The sequence below is a fragment of the Protopterus annectens genome, chromosome 12.part0 (genome assembly GCF_019279795.1).
Source record: "Protopterus annectens isolate FY-2018-M chromosome 12.part0, PAN1.0, whole genome shotgun sequence".
Taxonomy (NCBI): Eukaryota; Metazoa; Chordata; order Ceratodontiformes; family Protopteridae; genus Protopterus; species Protopterus annectens.
The window spans coordinates 1,114,703,512-1,114,729,848 of NC_056746.1; the positions used below are offsets into that span (position 1 = coordinate 1,114,703,512).

Below are 26,337 nucleotides of genomic sequence, written 5' to 3' on the forward strand. Positions count from 1 at the left end.
GGCTTTTAACTTCAAAAAATGCATATCAATTCACTATGTTCTAATAGTATGGTTGCCACCCGTCCCGTTGTCAGCGGGACACTCACGGTTTGAGTGCTCTCATCCCACTTCCCGCGCTCACCAAGCGTGGGACTTTAAAAGTCCCGTTTTTTCCCCTTTGCGCTTGCAGCGCTTCGCATTTTAAAATTGCCGTGGAAAAGACGAAAATACTTCCGGTTTTTCCACGGCAATGCGGCTACGTCACCACCCGGACCTGCAGTTAGAGGGATTCTCTGCTAGGTCCGGGTGGTAATGCAGCACAGTAATTGGCTGCAGCCATTGTAGGGGGCGGGAACTTCTTCTGAAGAGCCCCATAAAGGTCGCAGCTGTAGAGCACTAAGCTCTATAGCAGCTGCGACAAAAGATCTGATTTTTTTCACCAGCATTGAAGCCAGCATTGAAGCCAGCCCAGCCAGCATTGAAGCCAGCCCAGCCAGCCAGCCAAGCCAGCAAGGGAGCCAGCCCAGCCAGCCAGCCAAGCCAGCAAGGGAGCCAGCCCAGCCAGCCAGCCAAGCCAGCAAGGGAGCCAGCCCAGCCAGCCAGCCCAGCCAGCAAGGGAGCCAGCCCAGCCAGCCAGCCCAGCCAGCAAGGGAGCCAGCCCAGCCAGCCAGCCCAGCCAGCAAGGGAGCCAGCCCAGCCAGCCAGCCCAGCCAGCAAAGGAGCCAGCCCAGCCAGCCCAGCCAGCCAGCCCAGCCAGCAAGGGAGCCAGCCCAGCCAGCCCAGCCAGGAAAGAAGCCAGCAAGGGAGCCAGCCAGCCCAGCAATAACTGTGAGTGGTAAGTAGATAATTGCATTTTGTGGCTTTAGTTATTTAAAATGGGAATAGTGTGCTTTATTTAAGTTTTTAATGTTTAGAGGTAGATGGGGATGTAGTATGTAGTATTTAAATTTGTGCAGTGGTTATTTTGAGACTTTTGTACTAGTTTAAAATGGGAATATATTGTGGTTTAATTTTTTTAATGTTTAAAGGCAGATGGTGGGTGCAGTACGCAATATTTAAATCTGTAGTAGTTAGTTTGATATTTTTGAGTAGTAGTTTTTAAAGATATAAAACCTGAATGTATATGTAATTGTTATTATGCTTGGGGGTATGATTTGGAAGCATTACTTTTAAAAGGCTGAACTGTGTATAGAAGTTGTTTGTTTCTGTTGGGGGGCAGCGAAATATAAACTTAGTGTGATGCATTTCTATTGTCGTAGCTTTTTCTGGGTATTGTCTGTATGCATATAGGAATTGTTTGAGCATAGTTTGTACTTTTTTTGTATGGAAATATGCACTATAATGCTGTTTTCAGGAAGTTACGATATACTGTTTAGGTAATTTTTCCTGTTCCTGCAAGTCCATGTCTATGTGGTACAAGTCTACCTTTTGAGGGGAATGTTAACAGTTAATGTAATTCATTTATTATTCTAGTAGGTACACGTTGCCAATTTGCCAAAGCTGTTTCAAGATTGTTTTCATTTATACTTGTAAATGTGTGCATTTAATTTATTATGCATTTTAATAAGGTTAAAATGTACTGTTTTGCTTGTAATGTGAATATGGGTGTGTTGCTTTTACTTGGGCCTGTTTATTGCATTGCTGTGCTGGATTAATTGCTATGTTTTGAGGTAAAAGGAGCCCATGGAGTCTGCTGTACATTGTAGTTTGTTACTTCTCTTGCAAGAAGTATTTTTAAAAGTTAAAATGTTTGGACTTTTTTCCCATTTATTTATTTTTTTGTGGATGGATGCTCTGAAGTTAATGCAATGTATTTGAGATTGTGCTAAACCATGTTACAGGGTAGTTTGCGTCTAAGTAGCAAAGTTTTTATTTTGTGTTTTAGTGATGTCTTCAACATACTTATTTACTGTTTTCATTATAATCAGATTATGACCAGTGCTGCTGTTGGGCATGTTTATTAATAGATCATTGCGCTGTGTAAATTAGTGCCATACATTTCTTAACTGCTGTGGTCAAAAGCTAAATTAGGTCTATGGTATCCACTGTGCATTCTCATTCATTTTACTGTTTTTTGGTTCAGTGAATATGGTTAACTTTTTTGTCTTGTGGGGTGTGGTGGGCATGTTCAGTGGTAAAAATAATGCATTTCATTTTCTACAAGCTGTGTTAATGTTAGTCTTCAATGGCCAAAATGCCCCCTACATTACCTCATTTACTATTTGACCTTTTTCAAACTGTTTGTAAACTCTTTTTTTGCTCCATTCCTCTATAATACTGAATCTCCTTTAACAACTCTGGTGATGTCGTGGTGGGGGTGTGGCCAGTGTCATGTTGACCACACCCCTATCTCGTTGACCACACCCCCATGTCCCACTTTGCCCTTGTTAAAAGGTGGCAACCCTGTCTAATAGCACTAATATATTAAAAGTGCTGTTAACTTGAGAGTGCCCTAATTGTCATTAATTATTTCTTGGTCTGTCAATGAGGCTTTTTAGGTTTGTCTTTGATTTAGTTGAAAGCTATAACAGCGATATTAAAGATGGTTAACCCACCCTCCGGTTCGTGCAGGAATGGGCATGGCCTGCTTGATTGACAAGGAGATGGGCAGAGTTTCAATATGTAAATGCACTATGATTGACACGGAATGCATTGTAATGTAGTTTTACCCCCCCACTGAATAAGTGCTGTGCAACGGTTCTGGTACTGCATACAATTTCAGCCGTTAATAACGGTATCGTTTAGAGAAACAGGGTTAAGCATCTTCAATAAGACCGCTATAACTTCCTCTCACACCACGTATCCTAAGCAAATTACTCTCTAAAGTACTTGGTGAATTAATACGGAAGTTTCTTTCGTTTCCCACCCCAACGCGCATGTGTAGCAGATTTCTGCTGCTGCACCTGCGCAATTTGTACATAGCTCCGGAACCATAACTTTAACTGGTACCTGACAATTTTGACATCGTCGCTATGGGAGCCAACGGAGAACCACAGGAACAGCAACCGCAAGAGGAGGCTGGTCAGCTTGTGACTGTGGTAAGTTGTATGTAGCACGCGAATCTTAGTATCATTCTGTTGTACTAATACCTAGTTGCAGCATGAGGCATGCAGATCGTAGTGTCAAAGATGGTTGTACTGGGCCGTGTATACAAAACAGTTTGGAAGTGGAATTGCATTTGGTTATTAGCACCCTGTAGATTACTTCTGCCTCTACTGTTACAGTGTGTGAGACTTGTGTCATTGTGTTTGGATAGAGTGCCATTTATACAGTCATTACAGAATGAATGGTTTTATGTAGCCCAACTTCTGAAGAAGAAAGACGCTGAATAATGTTTCCGCATCATTGTACTGTCAGCTGTCATTGTCATGCTGTGGTTTATAAGCAAACACGTTTAACACCCCAGCATCTCCCCGGTCAGGCAGCGCTGTGCTGGATATGCTATCAGTATATTTATATTCATTCCCAATTTAGTTTCTCATTCACTCACACAGCACTAGCTTTCGAACTACTTTTGAGAGCAGCCCTCTTGAAAGTTGAAAGATGTGTAAATGATACCTTTCATTCAAGCATGTTACTTTGACTAAAAGCAAATGTATGTAATGAACGCGTACGTGCTATCTTTAACACTCTAAAATATGTCTAATATTCAAAATAGGGCATTATTTCTGCAGTTGCACCAATTCCGAAAGTTGCAGATCTAGGAGTGCATATCAGGGCAGGGTGGTTTATACAGACGATCTTTGATTTGTATGTTATGACTTCCGTTTAAGTGTTATTATCAGGTACTGACCTTTATCATTGTTAAGACTGTACTGTAGTTGAATACATGAAACCTGTTTGGTTAATCATAATGTTTCACGCACTTTTGTGTTTGCAAAGTTGCACATAGTAGTACAGCAAAGACTGAATGCATAATAGAATTTGCATGCTTATAAAGCTTTGTCTGTATTAAGGGTTTAATGCACATTATAAAAGTGAAATAAAATAGTAAAGAAGTTCTACTGCTCCTGTTTCTTATATAATTTGATTTTCATTGCTCTGCATGTTTTATAAGTCAGTATATTATGTGGTAATAGTGCAAGAACTTAACCACATAAATGACTTTGTATGGTGCAGTTTGGGGTGATTGTTTATATTGCAACACACCAGGATGTGCAGTAGCAAACCCTGCCCTTCCAGGTGTGCCATGGACAGACATTGTAAATATAAATTTATCATTTTAAGTTCTTAATGAGAAATGAAATTAAAAAGATGTTATGTCCATCAGGGGCCCCTGCTGGATATGTCGAGTCTTTTACTCTTGTTGAGTCAGTAATGCCCAGTATTAAGAGTTTCAGATACTTAAAACCTTCTTAATTTTTTAGTTTTCACAGAATTAAAAATAAGATTTAAAAAACAACTACAACTCTTAACTGACATTCCCATTGAAATATCAGTCAAATCATCACTTCCCATACCTGCGTGAACAATGATGGTGTCTCCTAATGTAAACACTCTTTGTCACTGGTGGTGAACGAATTTGTATTAATTTAATCTTCACCATAGGATGAAGACCACAAACCAAGGAAATTGTATAGTAAGTGGTCCTGTGGTTAAGTAGGGGATATTTTACTATGTATATATGTTTAATCTGTGGTGTCTGTATGTATATATGGGTCTACTTCATTTAATTGAAAACTCATTTCACTGAAACTCGGCTGCCTAAGCACAATTCACTGAAAGCTCACTTCACTGAAAACTCATTTGACTGAAATTCATTTTGTTGAAAGGTATATATGTCCTGTTCCCCACTGTAGTGCGATCCTGGAGTTAGTATATATAATAAGGAGGGGTGTGGGGTGGCACAGCCCCCTCCCACCTGTTTTAAACATTGTCAACTGTAGACATGTATATTTACAAGTTGAATGAATAACTCTTTCTAGAAGACAATATGTACCCAAAGTATGTGGGGAGGGGGCTATGCCCCCCTTACTATATATACTAACTACAGGATTGCATTAGAAAGGGATAGGTAACAGAATGTGAAGCGGCCAGCAGGTAATTTGGACTGCAGGGTAAAGATTGCCTTCCATGTTGGAGTTTAGGCAAAGAGAAAGAAATAAGGGGGATCCTAAGCAAAAGATCAGCAGAGCTAGAGTTTTTAGTAGAATCTAGAACAAAAGCTTCTGTTAAAAAGGGATAATTAGTAGGGCATATGAAGTACTGCATGATAACTATAGATCAGAAGAAGTTAGAAAGGATTGGGAAGAGAGACTGGATAAGCATTTCACAAGTAAACAATGGAGGGGTTTATGTATGTCTGCCAAATGTACAACAAAGTCTAGAAGACTTAAGATCTTTGCTTGGGCATGTTTGCATAGGTATTTTTATACCCCAAGCAGACTCCAAAGATTCCTCAAATAGTTTGCCAATGTTGGACATATATATGATTTGGGAAGAAAGAGGTACTTGGAACATGTTTTTTGGAAGTGTAATGAGTTTGCAGACTTTAAAAATTCCCGGCAGACTACTCTTTGGGAAGTACTGGGTGAGCAAATTGGTGTAACTAAGGAAATTATTTTTTGAGCTGTGATACAGAATTGGAATTGCCTAGCTGTAGTAAGGCCTTGCTGAGTTTAGTTCTGGTGGATGGCAAGAAAGCCATTACTAGAAAGTGGAAATTGTCTAAAACAACTGTACTATAAGTAGTGAATAATATAACAGAGGTAAAACAAATGGAAGTGGGACCTTTATGTAAGTGATAATTTGATAAATATGTTTCTTGTTTAAACAAACAAAAAAAAAAAACTTCATGTATCTAGACAATTTACCTGAATGACTAAATAATGCAGTCAAGCTTTTACTGAAGCCCTCTTGCACTTTAACTTGAACATGGCCATAAGGTATGTCCCTGAGGTTTGAAAAGCAAATGCAGTGGTGCCCTTGCACAGAGAGGGTCCTACTGCAGTTCCCAGAAATTGCAGGCTCATTAGTCTAACTAGCCTAATTTGCAAGACCATGGAATGTAATCATGTTTGACTTAAATATCTCATGCAAATGGGTCCATAGCAGTTTGGGTTTTGTCAATGGCAGATTATGTCTGTTCATCTTGGTAAACATCTTTGAGAAGGTTGCAAATGAGCTGGATAGTGGCCACACAGTCTGCACAACATCCTTGGATCTGGAAAAGGCCTCCGACACTGCCCTGTGCTGGCATTGTAAACAAGCTAAAAGTACTAAAGGTAGACTGTTAAGTTGTAAGATGGGTTGCTAACTCATAAAGGATAGAATCTGACATGTAAGGGGGCACGTGCCACATCACAATGTAAGAAAGTAACCAGTGGAGTCCCACAAGACTAAGTCGTGGAACCCTGCTTCTTTGAATATACTTTTCTGACCTCCATACCACAAACCATGGCCTATAGCTAACAAAATGTGCAGGTAATTGTAAGGTGGTTGTCATTATCCATTTCCCCGTTGCATTTCAGCAAGGACTAGTACTTGTAAACCAGTGGAGTATAGAAAAAGGGTTCATGTTGTCTGCAAAAAGTACAGCATTGCCACTTTTTGGAAACCCCTCCTCTTATGCAACTCACAGTAAAGCCAGTTCACTACTCCACACAGATACAATAGTCTGGGGTCTCGGCACTTGAATTGACGGTTCTGTCAGATTTTGATCACCATGTTTCAACAATAGCTAGGAAATTGTTGCATTTAGCTCAATTAATTTCCAAAGGTTATCTCATCTAGGTCCAAGAATGGTAATGTCCCTTGATCTTTTTCTTTCGACTGTTCCCATTAGGGGTCACCACAGCGGATCATCTGTTTCCATTTCGCCCTGTCCTCTGCATCTTGCTGTGTCACACCAACCACCTGCATGTCCTCTCTCACCACATCCATAAACTTTATCTTAGGCCTTCCTCTTTTCCTCTAACCTGGCAGCTTCATAATTGTGGAATACTAATCTCTTAAAGTGCACAATGCTTTCATTAAAAACTATCACAACTTTAAAATATATATGTATAAAAACCTACCTATATCATAAATAAAATCACATAGAAATATTATATATTAATAAAGTTATGTGCTTTCTACCACTGTATATTAAGCACAAATCAAATATGCGTATTAAGCTTTTAGTTCCAGGATGGGCTTAATAGATATACTGTCATTAATTCCCGGGTGTACTGTTCAATTAAAAAAAAAATTGCCATTTAATTTCTCTCTCACCTAGTTTTTTTCTAATATCACCACCTCTGGGATTACTAGTATATGCTCAAAAATAGCAAACTTAAACATATCACAACATGGACTTTTCACCATATGTCTATATAAAGCATTGGTTATGTCTTTCTTCCTAATACAGTAATAATGGTCATATATTCTGTTTCTCAGACATCTTTTGGTTTTACCGACATAAAAACAAGAACATTTTGCTAAATATATCACATGTTGCGTCCGACAATTCCCATTCTGGAACCTTACTACTGTTTGATACATGTCTTCCAATTTTAGAGTGGCGTCTTCCATAATGGCAAAGCATTGGTGCATTGTCCGCATTTATGTGTACCCCCCCCCTTTTTTATTGTTGTTACTACTATTGTTCACCTTCCTTTCAAGTTTGCTCTTAAGGTTACATCCAGTTTTGTGTACATATATAGAATGTTCTCCTGAAAGGGTGTAAATATTCTCATCCGTTTTCATAATGTTCCAATTGGATGCAAGTATCTTTTGTATATCCTTGGAATGGTTACCAAATTGCAATATACATGCTCGTTGGAACGGGTTTACGTTATTCTTGGTATTATTCATAATTTCTGGTTCATTTAGTGCTCTTCCTAATAGGGGTTTGTATTCATTACCCCACTCCCCCTTGATGTATTTGATGGTATTGTCAATAAGACAAGTAGGGTATCCTCTTTTACTAAACATACTCCCTATAAAATCCAGTTAATTGACCATGTATTTAAAATCTGACGTCATTCTTGTTGCCCTAATACATTGTCCCTTTATAATACTAGCCTTTTGACAGTAAGGATGGCAGCTGGAATAATGCAAATATGCATTACTAAAAGTACTTTTCCTGTGTATTCTAGAACAAAACTGATTATTAACTATAATAGATAATGAGTTAAATATAGTCAAACACAATGATATTCTTTTTAGTTTAGGAGATTTTAGTATATTTAATTATACCAGTTTTAAATTAGAAAAATAAAATTTTTCATTGTTTTCTAGGGGGATGAAATATATCCCCAACACTCAGTTGTATATAACTAACTACATGGTGGAATTTAAATTGTTTATGCGGAAACTCAGTTTGGCTTTATACTTTCATGACAATGATAGTGCATCAACTAACAAACCCTTTAAAAAGGGTGGTACTTTCACCCCTCCCATGAACCCCACCCTAGCCACCTATGAGAAGGTTGTGACTGAAGAACTGTACAAGTTTCACAATATGTGTAAAAATAATAAGAAAATGAGATATAATCTAAGTAAGAAAGAATTCTTTGTTTTAAAACAAATACAGGAGGATTATCCTATTTGGGTTATGAAACCCGACAAAGGTGGGGGGTAGTTATATATGACACACAAGAATATATAAATAAAATACACACTATAATTCAGGAAATTATGACATTTTCCTTCCCCAATGAAGTTAATATAGGACATCATAAGATTGATTTATATTTAGAAGAGTTTCTTCTGGATAACAGGATTGACCTTGACTTATGTAACTATTTAAGTGTCAAATCCCCGGTGTTAACCACCATTGTTGGGATACCCAAAGTACATAAAAATTTAGAAGATCCACCTTTTCGGCCCATCATCTCTGGCAGCACATCTAAAGCTTTCCCTTTTGGCAATGTGATAGATATTTGGCTCAAGCCAGTATACAAAAAGGTGTCCCATATAGTTATTGACTCATGGGATTTTTTGAGTCGGTTAACTACTGATAAATGTAAGAAGGGAGTGACATTTGTAACCATTGATGTAGTTGATCTTTTTTCATGTATTCCAGAAGGGGACGGGATGAAGAGGTTTAAGATAAGCATACAAAAATATGCTGAATGTTCATGGGATAGAACACTCTTATTGTTAGAATTTATGGAAATTTTTAAAGCATAAGTATATCTTTTATGAGGGTGAATGTTACAGACAAAGTAATGGTGTTGCTATGGGTGCAGCTTGCGCAGCCATTTTTGCGAATTAATTTTACTAAACTGGGAAGAAGAATGTGTATTCAAAAGTAAGTGGTATAAATATATGAGTTGTTATGTACGATTTTTGGATGATATTTTTATTCTATGGAATGATTCTATATATGAACTAGAGATGTTTTTTAAATATTTAAATACATCCAGTGAATATTTGAAATTTGCATATAATTTTGAACAAAAGGGTATATCATACCTTGATACACATATATCCATAGTTAATAATCAGTTTTGTTCTAGAATATACAGGAAAAGTACTTTTAGTAATGCATATTTGCATTATTCCAGCTGCCATCCTTACAGTCAAAAGGCTAGTATTGTAAAGGGACAGTGTTATTAGGGCAGCAAGAATGACGTCAGATTTTAATGACATGGTCAATGAACTGGATTTTATAGGGAGTATGTTTAGTAAAAGAGGATACCCTACTTGTCTTATTGACAATACCATCAAATATGTCAAGGGGTAGTGGGGTAATAAATACAAACCCCTATTAGGAAGAGGACTAAGTGAGCCAGAAATTATGAATAATAATACCAAGAACAATGTAAAACCGTTCCAACGAGCATGTATATTGCAATATGGTAACCATTCCAAGGATATACAAAAGATACTTGCATCCAATTGGAACATTATGAAAACGGATGTGAATATTTGCACCCTTTTAGGAGAACATCCTATATTTCTTCACAAAACTGGATGTAACCTTAAGAGCAAACTTGAGAGGAAGGTGAATAACAATAAAAAAATGGGGGGTACACATAAATGTGGACAATGTAACCAATGCTTTGCCATTATGGAAGACGCCACTCAAATTGGAAGACATGAATGAAACAGTAGTAAGGTTCTAGAATGGAAATTATCGGACACAACATGTGATATATTTAGCAAAATGTACAAAATGTTCTTGTTTTTATGTCGGTAAAACCGACAGATGTCTAAGAAACAGAATATATGACCATTATTACTGTATTAGGAAGAAAGACATAGCCAGTGCTTTATACAGATATATGGTGAAAAGTCCATGTTGTGATATGTTTGTTTGCTATTTTAGAGCATATACTAGTCAGTCCCAGAGGTGGTGATATTAGAAAAAAACTAGGTGAGAGAGAAATTAAATGGCAAATATTTTTGAATGCAACAGTACACCCGGGAATTATTGACAGTATATCTATTAAGCCCATCCTGGAACTAAAAGTTTAATACGCATATTTGATTTGTGCTTAATATACATTTGAGTGGTAGAAAGCACATAACTTTATTAATATATAATAATTCTACATGATTTTATTTGATATAAGTAGGTTTTTATACATATATATATTTTAAAGTTGTGATAGTTTTTAATGAAAACATTGTGCACTTTAAGAGATTAGTATTCCACAATTATGTTTTTAATTGATTGATTGCTTAGGGGGAGTATATAACCTAGGTTTAAATTTCTTATGGTGTTCTGAAGAAGTTATTATGTTAGATGAAAGCGCTTAACCAGAGTTTTTATGTTTTTAATAAACAGCTTTTAAACTGTGCTGTGAAGTTCTCTTTGGATCCTACCACCTATTACAGCGGATTATTTTTGTGGACTGATTTCAGTGGTTGTTATTCGCTTGTTTATGTACTTTTTATTTATTTAAAATCCTGTCTACCCTCGACACACCCATTGCAAATCTTAAACATCTTTAACTCTGCCACATCCAACCCTGACTCCTGCCTTTTTGTCAATGCCACTGTCTCCAACCCATATAATCTAGCTGGTCTCACTACCATCTTGTAGACCTTCCCTTTCACTCTTACTGGTGCTCGTCTGTCACAAATCACTCCTGACACACTCCTCCACCCACTCCACCCTGCCTGTACTCTCTTCTTTACCTCTCTTCCACACTCACCATTACTCTGAACTGTTGATTCCAAGTATTTAAACTCATCCTCCTTCGCCAACTCTACTCCCTGCATCCTCACCATTCCTCTATCCTCTCTCATTCACACACATGTATTCTGTCTTAGTCCTGCTGACCTTCATTCCTGTCCTCTGTAGAGCATTTCTCCACCTCTCCAGGGTCTCCTCAACCTGTTTCCTACTCTCACTACATATCACAATGTCATCTGCAAACGTCATAGTCCACGGGGACTTCTGTCTGATCTCGTCTGTCAACCTGTCCATCACCACTGCAAATAGGAAAGGGCTCAGAGCTGATCCTTGATGTAATCCCACCTCCCCCTTAAACCCATCTGTCACTCCCACTGCAGATCTCACCGCTGTCACAATACCCTTGTACATATTCTGTACCACTCTTGCATACTTCTCTGCCGCTCCCAACTTCTTCATACAATACCACAACTCCTCTCTAGGCAGCCTGTCATATGCTTTTAAGTCCACAAAGACACAATGCAACTCCTTCTAAACCTCTCTGTACTTCCCCATCAACGCCCTCAGAGCAAACATCACATCTGTAGTGCTCTTATTTTGGCATGAAACCATACTGCTGATCACTAATCACCTCCCTTCTTAACAACACACTCTCCTCGCTTGTGAGTATGTGTCCCTCATTATCCTTTATCACCCTTACCTGCTGCACATCTTTCCTTGCTCGGTCCCTCTGTCTAGCCAATCGGTACAGGTCTTTTTCTCCCTCCTTAGTGTCCATCCTTTCATACAACTCTCCATACGCCTTAGTCTTTGCCACCTCTCTCTTTGCCATGCATCTCATCTCCTTATACTTCTGTCTACTTTCTTCATCTCTCTGACAATCCCACTTCTTCTTCACCAACCTCTTTCTCTGTATACTCTCCCGTATTTCCTCATTCCACCACCAGGTCTCCTTGTCCTCCTTCCTCTGTCCAGATGTCACACAAAGCATCTTTCTAACAGTCTCCCTTACTAGCTTTGCTGTAGTTACCCAGCTGTTCGATATTGATACTTTGGCATAATTAGACCAGTTATTGAGTGCAGCATGTACTTAGACATGTCATGCAGCTAGAAAGGTTCCAAAGGGACCTGATGTAAAAAGATTTATAATTCTATGATTAGTCACTGTTCAGTTTGGAAAAAAAAAAAGAAACACTTTATAGATTTATAGTCAGTTTGCATTATATGCAGTTATAGTAGCTTTTATCTGCCATATTTCAAGTATTGCCACCTGTTTATTTTTAGCACTACTGTAGTATATCTTATGTAAGTTATGTGACTTCATGGTTATGGACATTTGCAAGTAAAGCTTTGAGCTAGCAGGATATCTGTTTTGTGCCTTTTCATTATCAAGGCCTCATGCCTATAAAAGTTGTACAGTTCAGCTGTATTAATGCCTGTATTCTGAATTTATGAATTTGGGCCTGGGAGGCTTAGCATGATGTGTGCAGACAAAAGATTGGTAGTGGTGTTTGATAGAAAGGACTGATGGCAGAAATATATCCCCCTGTGTGCACAGTATTTGTGTAATTGTGTTTCTTTTTTCTCTTGTCACTGCAGCTTTTCTAGATATGCTCCTTTTACTGGTAAGTCTTGAGAATATTTAAAGTTGAATACGTTTTTTTTTCATTGTCTCATGCAGTCCACTTCACTAAGTTTATTTTGGTCCAAGACAAACCCTAACCTGCAAACTGCTGAAAATATGTTGCTTCATCAAGCTTTGTGTACATAGCCACATCATCATCGTGGGAAGATCTTCTTCAGATTTTAACTTGAAATGTAGATTATTAAACCTCTGACTTCTCTGAAACCGCAGTGTGACCCTGACCCTTTAGAAGTCCTAGATTCAAAGATTAGATTTTTATCTGACAGCATCTGGCCTTATTGACAAACCAAATAAATTGTTTGTTGTAGGCAAGGAGTCCAACAAGTTATTTAACTTTTGCTTTACATGGGGGAGAGGAGGAGAAGAGAAGCAGTTTGGTTGCACTGGAAGCTAAATTCCAAGCATATTGTGAGCCAAAGAATAATCTGCCCTGTTTTAAGAGATTCTGTTTTTTAGCAGAAATAAGAGGAATAGTAATCTGTTGATGCATTTGTGACTGTTTTGAGATGTGGACCAAAAAGCTTGGAGTTTTGGGGAGCTGTTAGATTCATAGCTCAGCGATAAGAGTTGTGTGTGCCATAAATAACTAAATAAAAGACAGCTGCTGAAATAAATCGGACACAGCACTGGAAGTGTTAAATGTGCAACTAAGTTGATGGTCAGAACATGTAAAATTGACATAGAACCTGAAAATTAGAAAATTAAACTAAGACTTATAAAATAATCAAATGGACTACCTGTGGTTGCAAAACACATTGCCTGAGATGACATCTAGTAAAAAAAAGAAGCAACAAAGAGCTGTACTTTGTATTCACTGTGGCTGTAGACATAAACAGAGGCAGCGTAAACAAAGAATGAAATTTGCAGGATTTGTGGTGTGGTAGGCCTTTACGCAAGAATATGTCTTAGAAATAGGAAGCAAAATTGGATATTAATGTCCTAGAGATTACTAATGCAGTCTGAAATGCATGTGAGTAATGTGGAAAGGACTTTTGCAGATGTTATGTAAAGAAAAGTCAGAAATGGGGGTGGGGAGTGGGATGGGGAGTCATGAAGCAATGAATTGTGGCCAGATGTCTGACACTATATTTGAGAAAGGAGCCAAGTAAAAGAAGCTGTATACAAATGACAAATCTGTTTGTTCCAGCATCAGTCTTAGAATATAACATAATTTTAGTATCTTAAACCTTAAAGGTAAGTGAGTTTTGTCATATTTAGGACGTATGCTGCCTATGGGTTACATCTGTTAGTGTTCTTATGTCAATAAGGTACACAGATAAGGTTTTTAAAATACTAGCTCAACAAGCTTAAAGCCAGTCAATATACTTAGTAAAAATGCATGTCTGTTTGCATGAGTTAAGAATTCAACCAGTACAAATGGGTATTTTTATAGATGTGTAAACTGTTGTAATTGTGTGCAAAATCCAGTAGAGTGGAAACTGAGACACACAAGCAGTACAATGCATGTGATTATGAAGGAGATGCAACATATTTACAGAGGGAGACAGAACAATCAAGCTGATAGTGTGTGTTTGTGAATGAGTTTGAGTTTAAAGTAATACAGAAGCAGTCTGAACCAAGTATAAACGCCTCTGAATTCAGCAAAAAGCAAAGCTTGTAAGGCTATGCATACAAAAGATGTACAGAAAAATAAGACTGGATAAAAATATGTCCGATGGGTCATCATTTCTGGCGCTGCATAAGCTTAGTTTGTAATCCATTGAAAATAAGGCTGGTAGTCTGGGAAGCTCTTTGAGGGTCCGGGTTGATTAGTGACAAATTAGCTTATTAAATCATCAGCAGCAGTGCCAGTGATGGGTCCACCACAGAGAGTGCCTGTAGCTCGGAGAAAAGCTAGTGCTTAAGCTTGTGCATCAGCTAGGTGTGACTATTAAAACAAGACTGAGACTACTAATTGAGTTGACAGTATGGTAGCTGTTATAAAATAAGACTGAAATGCTGTCTAGAGAGACAAAAATTTAAATGGATTCTGAGAGAACACTATCCTTTACAGACAGCAGAATTTATTGGTGTGATACGTGGAGTTCTTTTTAGTCTGGATGCTAATTGGTAATTTTGGCAAATTAAACTAGATGAATCAGTTTTGAAGCCACTTGCTTTTTATACACTACTGGGCAAGTAAGCTTTCTGAGACTACCCTTTGGGATTTAATTGGCTCCAGAAGTGTGTCAGTGAACTATACCCAATATTATTGAAGGTTTAGAAGGAGTTGTGAACCTGACTGATGAGTATTATGGCTTTGGGACTCTACTGAGCAAGAGCATGCCACTAGACTACTTAAGCTTCTCCATAACAAGAGCATGCCGCTAGACTGCTTAAGCTACTGGATAGACTGAGGGTACAAGGTTTGAAGCTGAGAAGATGTCTGCCATCACTGAAATACACGGAACATTATATTCCAGTTAGTGGGCTACAACCAGGTACACTTAGATGCTATTGCAAATACACAAACTTCAACAGACAAAATCTTATTAATGTTCCTGGGTGTCGTGCAGTCCCTGACTTGGTTCATACCTCAGTTGTCAGGAATAACTATAAACACCCAAACTAGGTATGCACAGAGCGAGAAGAAATGCCAATTGTTGTCTGGCTAAAATCTAAGTTGCCCGTGTACTGTAATTTGTTAGCCGTGGAAAGTAAAATGCAGGTTTCAAAAGTGCACAGGAGTAAGATGTTAAAATAAAAGCAATGCTTTGACAGATGTGAATGGTATCTCACTAATTGATGGAAAGTAATGCTGGATACACTTTTTGGGCAGAAATCTTATAATATGGATTGCTGCATTAGAGCATCACCACAATCCACTGTTCTACTTAGTCCATGGATAGGATGTACATTGTATAGAAGAAACTTCAGATATCTTTTGAGGTTACAGAGTAAAGACTACAAACGTGAGATGTTTGAGGTGATTGAAATTCCTATGAATTTTCCTTCTGCTGCTTCAAGAACTGAGTTCTTAGATTTAGCTTCATGAATTGTTAATAGTTTGCAAGAAGTGCAGTTAACAAAATGTTGCCTTCTATTTCTGCTAGTAAGAGAGTGGTCATTTGGTGTCTGCCAGGAATGTGCTATATGAACGTATTTAAATATATCAAAAATTCCTCGAGTGATTGAATGTAATGTCTATAGTTGATCTGAAATTAAATCATTTGCAGTTTTTCTTTGTCATTTGTCATCATTTATTTAGTCTAGTGTAAAGCTGAATTTTTCCAAAGTGTGTTGTAGTATATGTAATCTAATGGGATATAGTATACCTTAGAGGAAGCAGAGTTAATTGAGATGCAGGGAATGTGATTCAGTGGGCCTGGGAACTTGAGTAAACTTCTGAGCTAGCAGCATGGCTATTTAGTGTCTTTTCATTGCTAATGTCTCATACCTTCACACACTGTCTTAGTATTTGTATCAGAATATTAAAATTTGGGTTTGACGAGCATCAAATTGTGGACCATATCTTTAGTATGCTGAATTTACATAGCAACAGGGGGTTTAATGTCCCTCCCTGGAGGGATACTGATACTTTACCTTCTTTTTGAGTTTAGGTTTGAGTAGACATGTTTATTTGAAAGATGTCCTTATTTCCACTTTGTGACTTAAACATATTCATGTATGAAAGTCTCACAGAAAATAAGATGATTATCTACTTGACATGTAACTGTAGCTCTGTTTGACACCTGTGTAGCTGGCATGAATTTTGTGAAATAAATATGCATCCTTATTCATTTCTGGTATGTTCATTGATGATCTTAGTAATAACACCTGCTTCTATTTTAATATGCCAGTGATATTTTATTTTCTGGTATTTTAGCTTTTAAGATCTTTCTATTAGTAACTTGGCTTGGAGGGAGTTCAGTACCTCAAAGCAAATTTCTGTAGTCTAGTACAGAATGAGTGGTCTGAATTTTCAATGTCATTTTTCACATTTTTAATTGTTTGGATTATTTATTTTTTTCTGTGTAGAAATCCATTGCTTTTTGCATATCTGGCGCATTTCATTGTTTAGCAAAATTACCAAATTCTTGTGAATTGTGGAGCACTGTCAAATACAACATCATCCGTTATTCCATGTCTAACATAAATAGATTTCAGGATATTGTTGAGTGTCACAGTTTCTTTGATATTTTGCATAGTGGTCATCATGCAGTAGATAAATCATCTTTGTATCAAAAGAAAAGTTATTCCATTTTTCATCCTTGTAAGATTTGGTATTTCAAGTGGATAACGGTTTGTTATTTTAATTCTGATTACTGAAAATATTACAAATATCACATTTTTAATCATTTCCTCTATCCATTTAGGCATTTTTGACAAGTAAAATATGCCATGAGTCCTTTGTTTACACATGGTGAATTTTATGAAGCATTACACCATGAGGTATCAGTTATATTTATTTTGAACATCAAACTTGTTTATACAAAAAGTTAATTTTCAAACAAGAAATCTCTTGTTTGAATTATTACTTGTGACATAGACAATCCTACTTTTTATATATTTGAAAACAAACCACATTGACATATTTTCATTAGCAAATTTAAGTGTACACACCCTTGTTAAAATGCCAGGCTTTTGTGATATAAAAAATGAGACCACAATAAATAATTTCAAAACTTTTCCCACCTTTTAATGTGACCTATAACATGTACAATTTAATTGAAAAACAAATCTGTTAGGGGAAAAAATAAAAAATGTACTATATGCTGGTTGCATAAGTGTGCACACCCTTAAACTAATATTTTCCTGTGTGTGCACACCCTTAAACTAATACTTTGTTCAAGCACCTTTTTATTTAATTACAGCATTCAGTCAAGGTGCAGGGAATTATGAACAGTTCCAAATACCAGTCACTTTTGGCCCAAAACCTTCAGGCATCTGCTGGAAAGCAGAAGATGAAAAAAAGTTTCACCTTTCAACACGACAATGACCCTAAGCATATGTCCAACTCAACAAAAGAATGGCTTCACCAGAAGAAAATTAGCCAGAGCCCAGACCTAAATCCAATAGAAAATCTGTGGGATGAACTGAAGAGGGCTGTGCACAAGAGATGCCCTTGCAATCTCACAGATTTGGAGTGCTTTTGGAAGGAAGAGTGGGCAAATATTGCCAAATCAAGATGTGCCATGCTATTAGACTCTTACCCGAGAAGACTGAATGTTGTAATTTTAAATCAAAAGGTGCTTCAACAAAGTATTAGTTTAAGGGTGTGCACACTTATGCAACCAGCATATTGTACATTTTTTTTTTATTTTTTCCCCTAACAAATTTGTTTTTCAATTGAATTGTACAGGTTATAGGTCACATTAAAGGTGGGAAAAGTTTTGAAATGATTTATTGTGGTCTCATTTTTTTTTTTATCTCACAAAAAAACTGGCATTTTAACAGGGGTGGGTACACTTTTTTTTTTTTTTTTATCCACTGTATAATCCACTAGTTAGTCATTGTCATTCATACATTACATGGCTCATTCAATTCTTGCTTTCCCTTAAAATTCATTCTACCTCCAAAACATTATTCTGCATGTATTGTTCCCACAATTCCGATTTTTTGTATATAATTTGCTCTTACCATTTCCTAAAGATACTACTTTCAGTTCTTTTATCTCTGTTACTGTGTTCACTACTTCTAGTACAGGTAGTTTAGATTTTGATTTCATTTTCTAGTAATTGCTTTATTGGCAGCCACCAGAATTAAATGCAGCAAGGCCTTACTTGTATGTAAACAGTTCTGATTTTGTTTCACATCTCCTCATTACACTCCCAAAAATAAGTTCTCTCTTTCTTTCCCATCACACCTCCAACATTTGGAGTGTCCCAGAGGAAAAATTCTTTGGAGTTAGCTGGGGTATAAAAATATCTATGCAGACACTTCCAAGCAAAAATCCTACATCTTCTAGACTTTGTTTCATATTTTGGGAGCCATACAGTATCCTCCCATTATCTCTTTATGAGTTGCTTATCCAGTCTCTCTTCCCAGTCCTTTCTAATGTCATCTGATTCCTGTAGTTATCGTGCAGTTTATATGCCCCACTATCCTTAATACCAGCTTCTATTCTATATTCTACTAAAAACTCTACCAGTGATGGTCTTTCACATGAGATCTCCCTATTCCTTTTTGTTTGCCAGTACTCTGCCTTACCTGTCAAGGACTGATATTTATTTTTTATTTTATTTTATTTTACATTTGTTGACCAGGGTAGTCCAACTGGATACGTGTCCATTTTCAGTGGAGGCCCAGGGAGATGAGCTCCAAACTATGCTAAGTAACAATATTGCAAAGAATAAATGAAAAAAATGAGATAGACAATAAAGACAGAAGACAAAAAAAAAAACACATCAAATTAAACATTCATATATATTTTCTTCACTGATTGAATTTCATTTTTTTTCCCCAATGTAAGAAGATGATTAGGTAAAAGGATAGACATTTGTCTTGGAGAAAAGTAGGAAAGGTAAGCTGGATTTAGGTGGTTATTGGGTATGTTAAGGATGATACCCACTAGAAAAACAGAAAGAACTACGTATAAGGCTAAAATGCAGGTGCTTGGAATAGGGGGAATATTCTTATTTTATGTAATACAGGGTAGTTTACAGGCACTAGAAGACTGGAGAAGATTAAAGCCAAAAAGCAACATTAGTAATTGGGTTTGGTTATTGAATGAGGGTGAAAACAGTAATACTACATTTAGTTTTAATCTAGGTTAGTGCATGGGCAAAGCCACTGCGTTTTAAGGAGTAGTTTTATTCGATTCTTGAAGAGTGGTAACAATGAAAGTAATTGTAGATTGCTGGGAAGCCTGTTTCAGATTCTCCCTACTGAATTAGAGAAGAGGGAGTCTCCTGCTTTGTTAAAGGATTTCTGGATGGTTATTTGTAATTTATTCGCTGAGCGAAGGGTAGTGAGAGTACTATAGGGAGAGATTAGGCTACTGAGAATAGGAGTGTTGGTGGGCTGATGTAATATTTTATGGGTGATGATAAGTTGTTGAAAAAGTATCTGGTTTTGAAGTTCTAGCCAACCATGCTGTTTATGATTTAGACGGTGGGTTTTAAATGGGGAACCAGTGGCAAATCTGGTAATGTTGTTATAGGAGGTTGCCAGTTTATTAAGGTTACTTTTGGGGAGATTGGTGTAAAATGGGGGAGGCATAGAGGAGGAGGATAGAGATAAGGTGGGTATGGGCAATGGTGGTTCTGGCTTCAGGGGTAAGAAAATATTTTATACAATAGAGAGAGCCAAGTTTTCTGTTTACAGTTTTGATAGTCATGTTAGTATGTGAATCAAAGTTAAGATGTTGATCAGTTGTTATGCCTAATAGTTTGGTAGTTGGGTCTGGTGCAATGATAGTGCCATTACTGGTCTTGAAAGTGAGGTGAATAGGGGAAGACTTAAGTGTTGGGGTAAAAAGCAGTAGCTTAGTTTTTTTGGCATTTTAGTAGGAGGCAACGTTGTAGGAACCAATTCTCAACTGAGCTAAATACAATTTGAGTAATGGTTTGGAGTTCAGGAGGAGGGGAGGCAGTACATACTAGAGTAGAATAATCTGCATATTGAATGCAGGTGGCTTGAGGAATATTTAGATGTAGATCGTTAATGAATATAGATAATAGGAGAGGTCCGAGGAAAGGTTGTTGTCCCAGATGACAGCTTGCTGCCTATGTTCTAAATAGGACTTGAACCATTGTAGTGTTTATGAGGTGAATGAGAGAGTATTTATTTAGTATGTTTAGAAGTATTTGATGGTTAACCATATCAAAGGCTTTAGAAAGGTCAATAAAAAGTGCAGCAGAGAGCTTATTATTGTTACAGTGTTTGTTAATGCAGTCAGAGAAGGATAAGAGTGCAGTTGTGGTGCTATGAAAAGGCCTAAAGCCATGCTGACAATCTGATAGAAGGTTATTTAAGAGAATGTGATCACGTAGCTGTTGGTGGATACATTTTTCCATTAGTTTGGCTAGAGGAGAGAGTAGGGCAATGGGGCGATTAGTTTGAAAGTTCGATGGAGTTACCACCTTTATGAAGTGGGATAATGTGAGAGATTTTCCAGAGAGGTGGGATAAGGCCTTCGGTAATGGTTCTGTTGATAAGCATGGAAATGGGGTAGGATAGTACTTTTGCAGCAATCTGCAGATATTCAGCTGGTAAGAGATCAGCTGAGGGGGGGTACATGGTTTAAGTTTAGTAAGAAAGGTAAAGTTGAGAGCTGTAGGAACTGGCTTTAGATGAAAGGGGGGTGGTATGCTAGTCAGTGTGGATGGGAGGTTAGAGTTAGCAGGAGGTAAAGAGTTAGCAAGAGATTGTACAGTTTCAGTAAAGCAAGTATTGAGGGCATTAGCAATCTCATTTTGGTGTGTCCTGGGTGTAAGAGTTTATTTATAGCTGACCAGAAAATTTGAGGCTTGAGGTTTTTGTTGATGTTTGTTTATGCTGAAGTTTAACGTAGTAGTTCTTTTTGTCAAGGAATATTGATCTTTTAGTGGCATTTCTTAACTGTTTATAGTTCTGGTGGTCAGTTAGATTTTTATTGATTCTCCATTTAGACCAGTTCTTATTTCTTAATCAATTTTTTTGTTTAGTCTCTTTGGTGAGCCATGGAGTGGTTTTGGTGCTAGTTCTCATGGTTCTCTAGTAGGTGCATGGTGTTCCAGGATTTGTAGGAATTTGGAGTTAAAAAAAGGATACAGCTTCATCCAGTGGAAGTTATTTCAAGGGAGACCAGTCACAAGCTTGTAGTTCATCTTGGAAGCTGACTGGATTAAAATTATTTTTGTTACGGATAGTTTTAAAGATGGTTTGATTGGGAATGAAAAGCTGAAAGACGCAAACAAACAAATATAAGTAAGGAAGTGATCACTTATACCATCTGGTAGGGTATCTGCTTTATATGAGAGTGGGTGGTTGTTTACAAGAATCCAGTCTAAGGTGCTTTGTTTTCCACTAGGCTTATGGATTCTGGTTGGTGAGGTGATAATTTGTGAGAAGCCATAAAGATAAAGATTTATAAGGAGTGCAGGTTGGGCTGAGGTACAGGTATTCCAGTCAATGTTGAAGTCACCAAGTACGATGGTTTCTTGTGGGAAGGAGGAGGAGAGCCAACAGAGGATGGTTTGTAGGATATCGATGTTGTTGCCTGGAGGGAGGTAGGAGCATATTATATTAATGGACTTGTTTCCATTGATGTGAAGCTTAGAGATGAGGATTTCTGCATGACTATCAAAGGGTAGTTGTATGTCTACTATGGAAACTTGTAGGGAAGATTTAAACAAAATTGCTACCCCTCTACCCTTTTTTGGTTCTACAATCTAATCCTCTATTATAACCAGGTGGGATGACTTCCTCGTCCTTTGTCGCTGGTTTAAGCCAGGTTTCTGTTAGACCTAGGACATCAAAGGACTGGGTGTCAAGTAGAGCATGGAGTTGGCTGATTTTGTTTAAGCTCTGTATGTTAAGATGAGCTATGAGTAAGGAGTTAGGGTCTTTAGTAGAGGTAAAAGGGGGTGTAGGCTGTGGTTGGTGGGACTTTAGTGGGATGTTATTATTTGGTCCTGGGTTGGGATGAATATCTCTGTGGAGTAATGGGTGTTGATGAAGGGTAAGTAAGACCTTTAGGGTTTTATAGAGACTATTCAGGGACTTTCTGGCTTGATGGATGGAAATATGAGCTAGCCTATGATACTTTGGGGAAAGCTAGGTAGAGGTGGTGATAGCATGATTATGTGAGCTTGGTTGACTTGAGAGGCAGGGTTTGTTTTAGAGAATGGGGGAGTTCCCTGTAGTATACATTCTCATATAGAGTAAGGTTAAATGATATAGAAAGAATTAGTATTAAAGTAGGTAATATAATAAGAATTGTTAGTTTAGGTTTGTGTTGTGAGGGCATTTTAAGAAAGAAATATAGATTGTCAGGAAAGGTAGGGAATTGTTAAGGAGATATGTGGGCTATTCTGAAGGGTATTGTGAAGAGTGTTTGGAATATGGGTGTGTATTCTTGTTAGGTATTGGGGGAAGGTTGGATGCTAATTGGTTAATTAGGGCTGTGGCTTGTGATGTATAAATGTAGGAGCACTGGGGGTGGGTGGGATTTCGGGGTAGGTGAGTGGAGTGAGCCCTCGGGGCGAATGGAACGGGAAGAGCCTTAGAGGGTAAAAAAAAAGTGAAGGAGAACAATCAGTGATATGTGAAGATCAGAAGGTAAGTGTGTAGTATTAAGGAGGAAAGTAAGGGGGGTTTCAGGGAGAAACTAGAGAAAAAGTAGAAGGGTTGTAGGGAGAGACTGGGCTACAAGTATAGTGAGATGTGAGAATTAGAACCTACTGGGAAATGGGGTAGAGGGTGAGGTAGACTACAGAAAGTCTAGGAACTCAGCATCAGGAGGAGTCACTAGAGACCGGAAAGAATACAGGGCAGTTAGCTGATAGTAGGCCGCCACCTAGTGGCTAGGTAAGTAAATGCAGCAGGAGAACGAGATCCCCTAATGGGGATAAGAAGCTGGAGTATGGGATGGAGCTATCTTAATTCAGAGTGAGAGGGTAAGAGATTGGGAAGAAAGGGTAGTTTGAGGCTAATAAGGAGAAGATTTGGCTGCTGGCTAACCTGGGAGGGTTGCTTGTTTTACCTAGCAGAAGTATTTAGCTAGGCAATAACAGCATTAGAAGACGTACTTTCACTGTGTTCTTTACTGGAGAAAAAAAAAGTATTCTCGGTGAGCGGGTTGAGGTATTCTCTGTTCAGGAGTTAATTCCTTGGCTTCCAGCAGGGCACAGTCAGGTAGGCTAGAGTTGGGACTAGCAGGAGTTCAAAAGCTGGTACATGAAAGAAATAAACAGAAGAAAACAGTGAATGAGGCTGACAGTTAAGGAATTAGGAGATGCAAAACAGTGAATTCCCATAGAGACACGCGCCACAGTTTCCTCAGCAGGTAAAACCCAAAAAATCACGTCATCATTTTTAAAAATACCACATAATGCATGCAGACCTATTTAGGCACTACAGTAGTTCACAACTTGATTACTACAGTTCAGAGAAAATTTGGGCAGTTTCCAACAGCAGCCATACAATTCTAAACATTCTATGTAGGTATTGACCGAGAGGGTTACATTAACTGTATAAAAGTTCCAACAAGTACTTAGGTTTGTAACGGATAAAGTAGATTTAATGCCCTTGCATTTAGACAAGTTTGGTAAGACAAAGATACACTAATAATATTAATGGCTGGGTGAGCTAGCTGGGAATTAAGATGTAGCGGCCTGTTCAGTAGCTTAGAAACCGCCCACAAACTGATAAAAACGGCCTCCAAAAGGCTGCAGGGTCAGCACGCATTAGATTAGAAGTAGTGTAATATGGTAGAACCCGACCATGAATCATTCAGTCTATTTTAGTACTAAAAAAAATAAAATAAAATATGTTAGTGTGTCTGCAATGGGTAGAGTACAAAACCCACCCAAATAAGCCTTTGATAACCTAGACAGGCAGGTTCAGTAACTAATATACATCACACAAGGTCCACGCTAGATGATAAATTTAAGTTAGGTGTTAGATAAGCAATTCCTAAGACCAGGGGACAGCATACAGTGGGAGACCTAGTAAAGAGTAGTTTAATTGTACCAGCAGGTACTGTAGCACTAATGGATGAAATCCATAGTAATTATATTATAAGCTCCATGCAAGAGTAAACAGCCAAAAGTGTAGCAAACCCTATTACTTAACCTAAGGCTTTACTACCATCTCCGTACATAAACTTGCGGCAAGAGAAATAGAATGTATGTGCAAATATCAAGTAGTAGTTTTTGTATCACATATCAAAGGCAATTACACTAGCCTCAAATATTACAACGGATTGTGAATGGTGTATCTTATCTTATCGCTCCACGTGCACCACGCTACAGTAGCTTAAAAAAAGAATCATTAAATACCAAAGCAAACGCAAATAGTTTTCCACATTCACTGAATGTAATAGACAAACCAAAGCAACACAAATTGTTTATCTCCTTCACTTCATAAAAATCAGTAGTAGTCCATAGCCTAGACAAGTGAAGCAGTTTTTAAAATGCTCCATGTGCACCACGCTCCAGTAATTTTAAAAAATAGAATTAGATTAAATACCACAGCAAACACAAACAGTTTTCCACATTCACTGAAAATAATAACAGTTCGTAGCCTTGACAAGTGATGCTGTTTTTTTTTTTTATTTAAAAAAAAAAAAAAAAAAAAAAAAACGGTTAACAATTCCGTACTTACACTAGGTAGCAAACACCGGAGCCAGGGATGCACAGCAGCCAGGGGATGGGACAGAAGAATAAAGATGGCGTCCATTGGAGTGGGGTAAATTTATCTCATTTAGTGAGGAAGTTGAGGCAGTGTGGGAGGTAAGTGACGGGGGAGAGGGGGAGGGAATGGGAGTAAGAGCAGGTAGACACCAGAGAACGCGAGATATACAGCAGCTGGTTTGTAAGCAGGAGGGAAAGGTAGGGGTGGGGCTAGGACTACAAGGAAGGTAGAGATAGATCGGGCAGGGGATAAGGATAGTGGATATCCAGTAAAAGTTAAGGGTATGCAAACTTTCAGATGTAAAGGAGAAAGTACTAAGGACAGTCAGGTAGACAAATGGGAATAAACAGGCTCGAGATCAGAAGGCTGAAATACTCAAGAAATGAAAGGTAGGTGTGTTAAGGAGATGAAATGCAACATGATAAGAGTAAGAAAAAGTGAAGGAGAACAATCAGTAAGGTGTGAAGATCTGAAGGTAAGTATGTATTATTAAGGAGGAAAGTAAGGGGGGTTTCAGGGAAAAACTAGAGGAAAAGTAGAAGGGTTGTAGGGAGAGACTGGGCTACAAGTATAGTGAGATGTGAGAATTAGAACCTACTGGGAAACTGGGTAGAGGGTGAGGTAGACTACAGAAAGTCTAGGAACTCGGCATCAGGAGGAGTCGCTAGAGACAGGAAAGAATACAGGGCAGTTAGCTGATAGTAGGCCGCCACCTAGTGGCCAGGTAAGTAAATGCAGCAGGAGAACGACATCCCCTAAGGGGGATAAGAAGTCCCTTAAGGGGGATAAGAAGCTGGAGTATGGGATGGAGCTATCCTAATTCAGAATGAGAGGGTAAGAGATTGGGATGAAAGGTAGTTTGAGGCTAATAAGGAGAAGATTTGGCTGCTGGCTAACCTGGGAGGGTTGCTTGTTTTACCTAGCAGAAGTATTTAGCTAGGCAATAACAGCATTAGAAGACATACTTTCACTGTATTCTTTACTGGAAAAAAAAAAAGGATTCTCTGGGAGCGGGTTGAGGTATTCTCTGTTCAGGAGTTAATTCCTTGGCTTCCAGCAGGGCACAATCAGGTAGGCTAGAGCTGGGACTAGCAGGAGGTCAGAAGGCTAGGTATCAAACACTGGAGCCAGGGATACACAGCAGCCAGGCGACCGGACAGTCTCTAGCTTTCGGTCCAAATGTATTCTTTGTCTCTGCTCATTCTATTATCTTTCCCTCTAATTATTTGCTCCCAATACCTTGGTTTCTTTGCCAGTTTTCTCCAGTAAATTCCAGTCACCTTTTGCTTATTCTGTGTTCCCATAATTGCAGTCATCACAGTTGTTAGAATCTCCCTTCTTGGTACTTGCGTATTATCGCAACCAA

The 26,337-nt window shown here is 38.1% G+C and overlaps 1 protein-coding gene across 1 annotated transcript in view; it reads left to right on the top strand.

Annotated features, from left to right (window-relative positions):
* Nucleotides 1-2,951: 2,951 nt before the first annotated feature.
* DNTTIP1 (deoxynucleotidyltransferase terminal interacting protein 1) overlaps nt 2,952-26,337 on the top strand; it is a 1,330,332-nt gene continuing 1,306,946 nt past the window's right edge. Inside the window, exon 1 of the mRNA XM_044088998.1 lies at nt 2,952-3,017. Within this exon, the coding sequence (XP_043944933.1) occupies nt 2,952-3,017 (66 nt within the window). The remainder of the gene's footprint in view (nt 3,018-26,337) is intronic.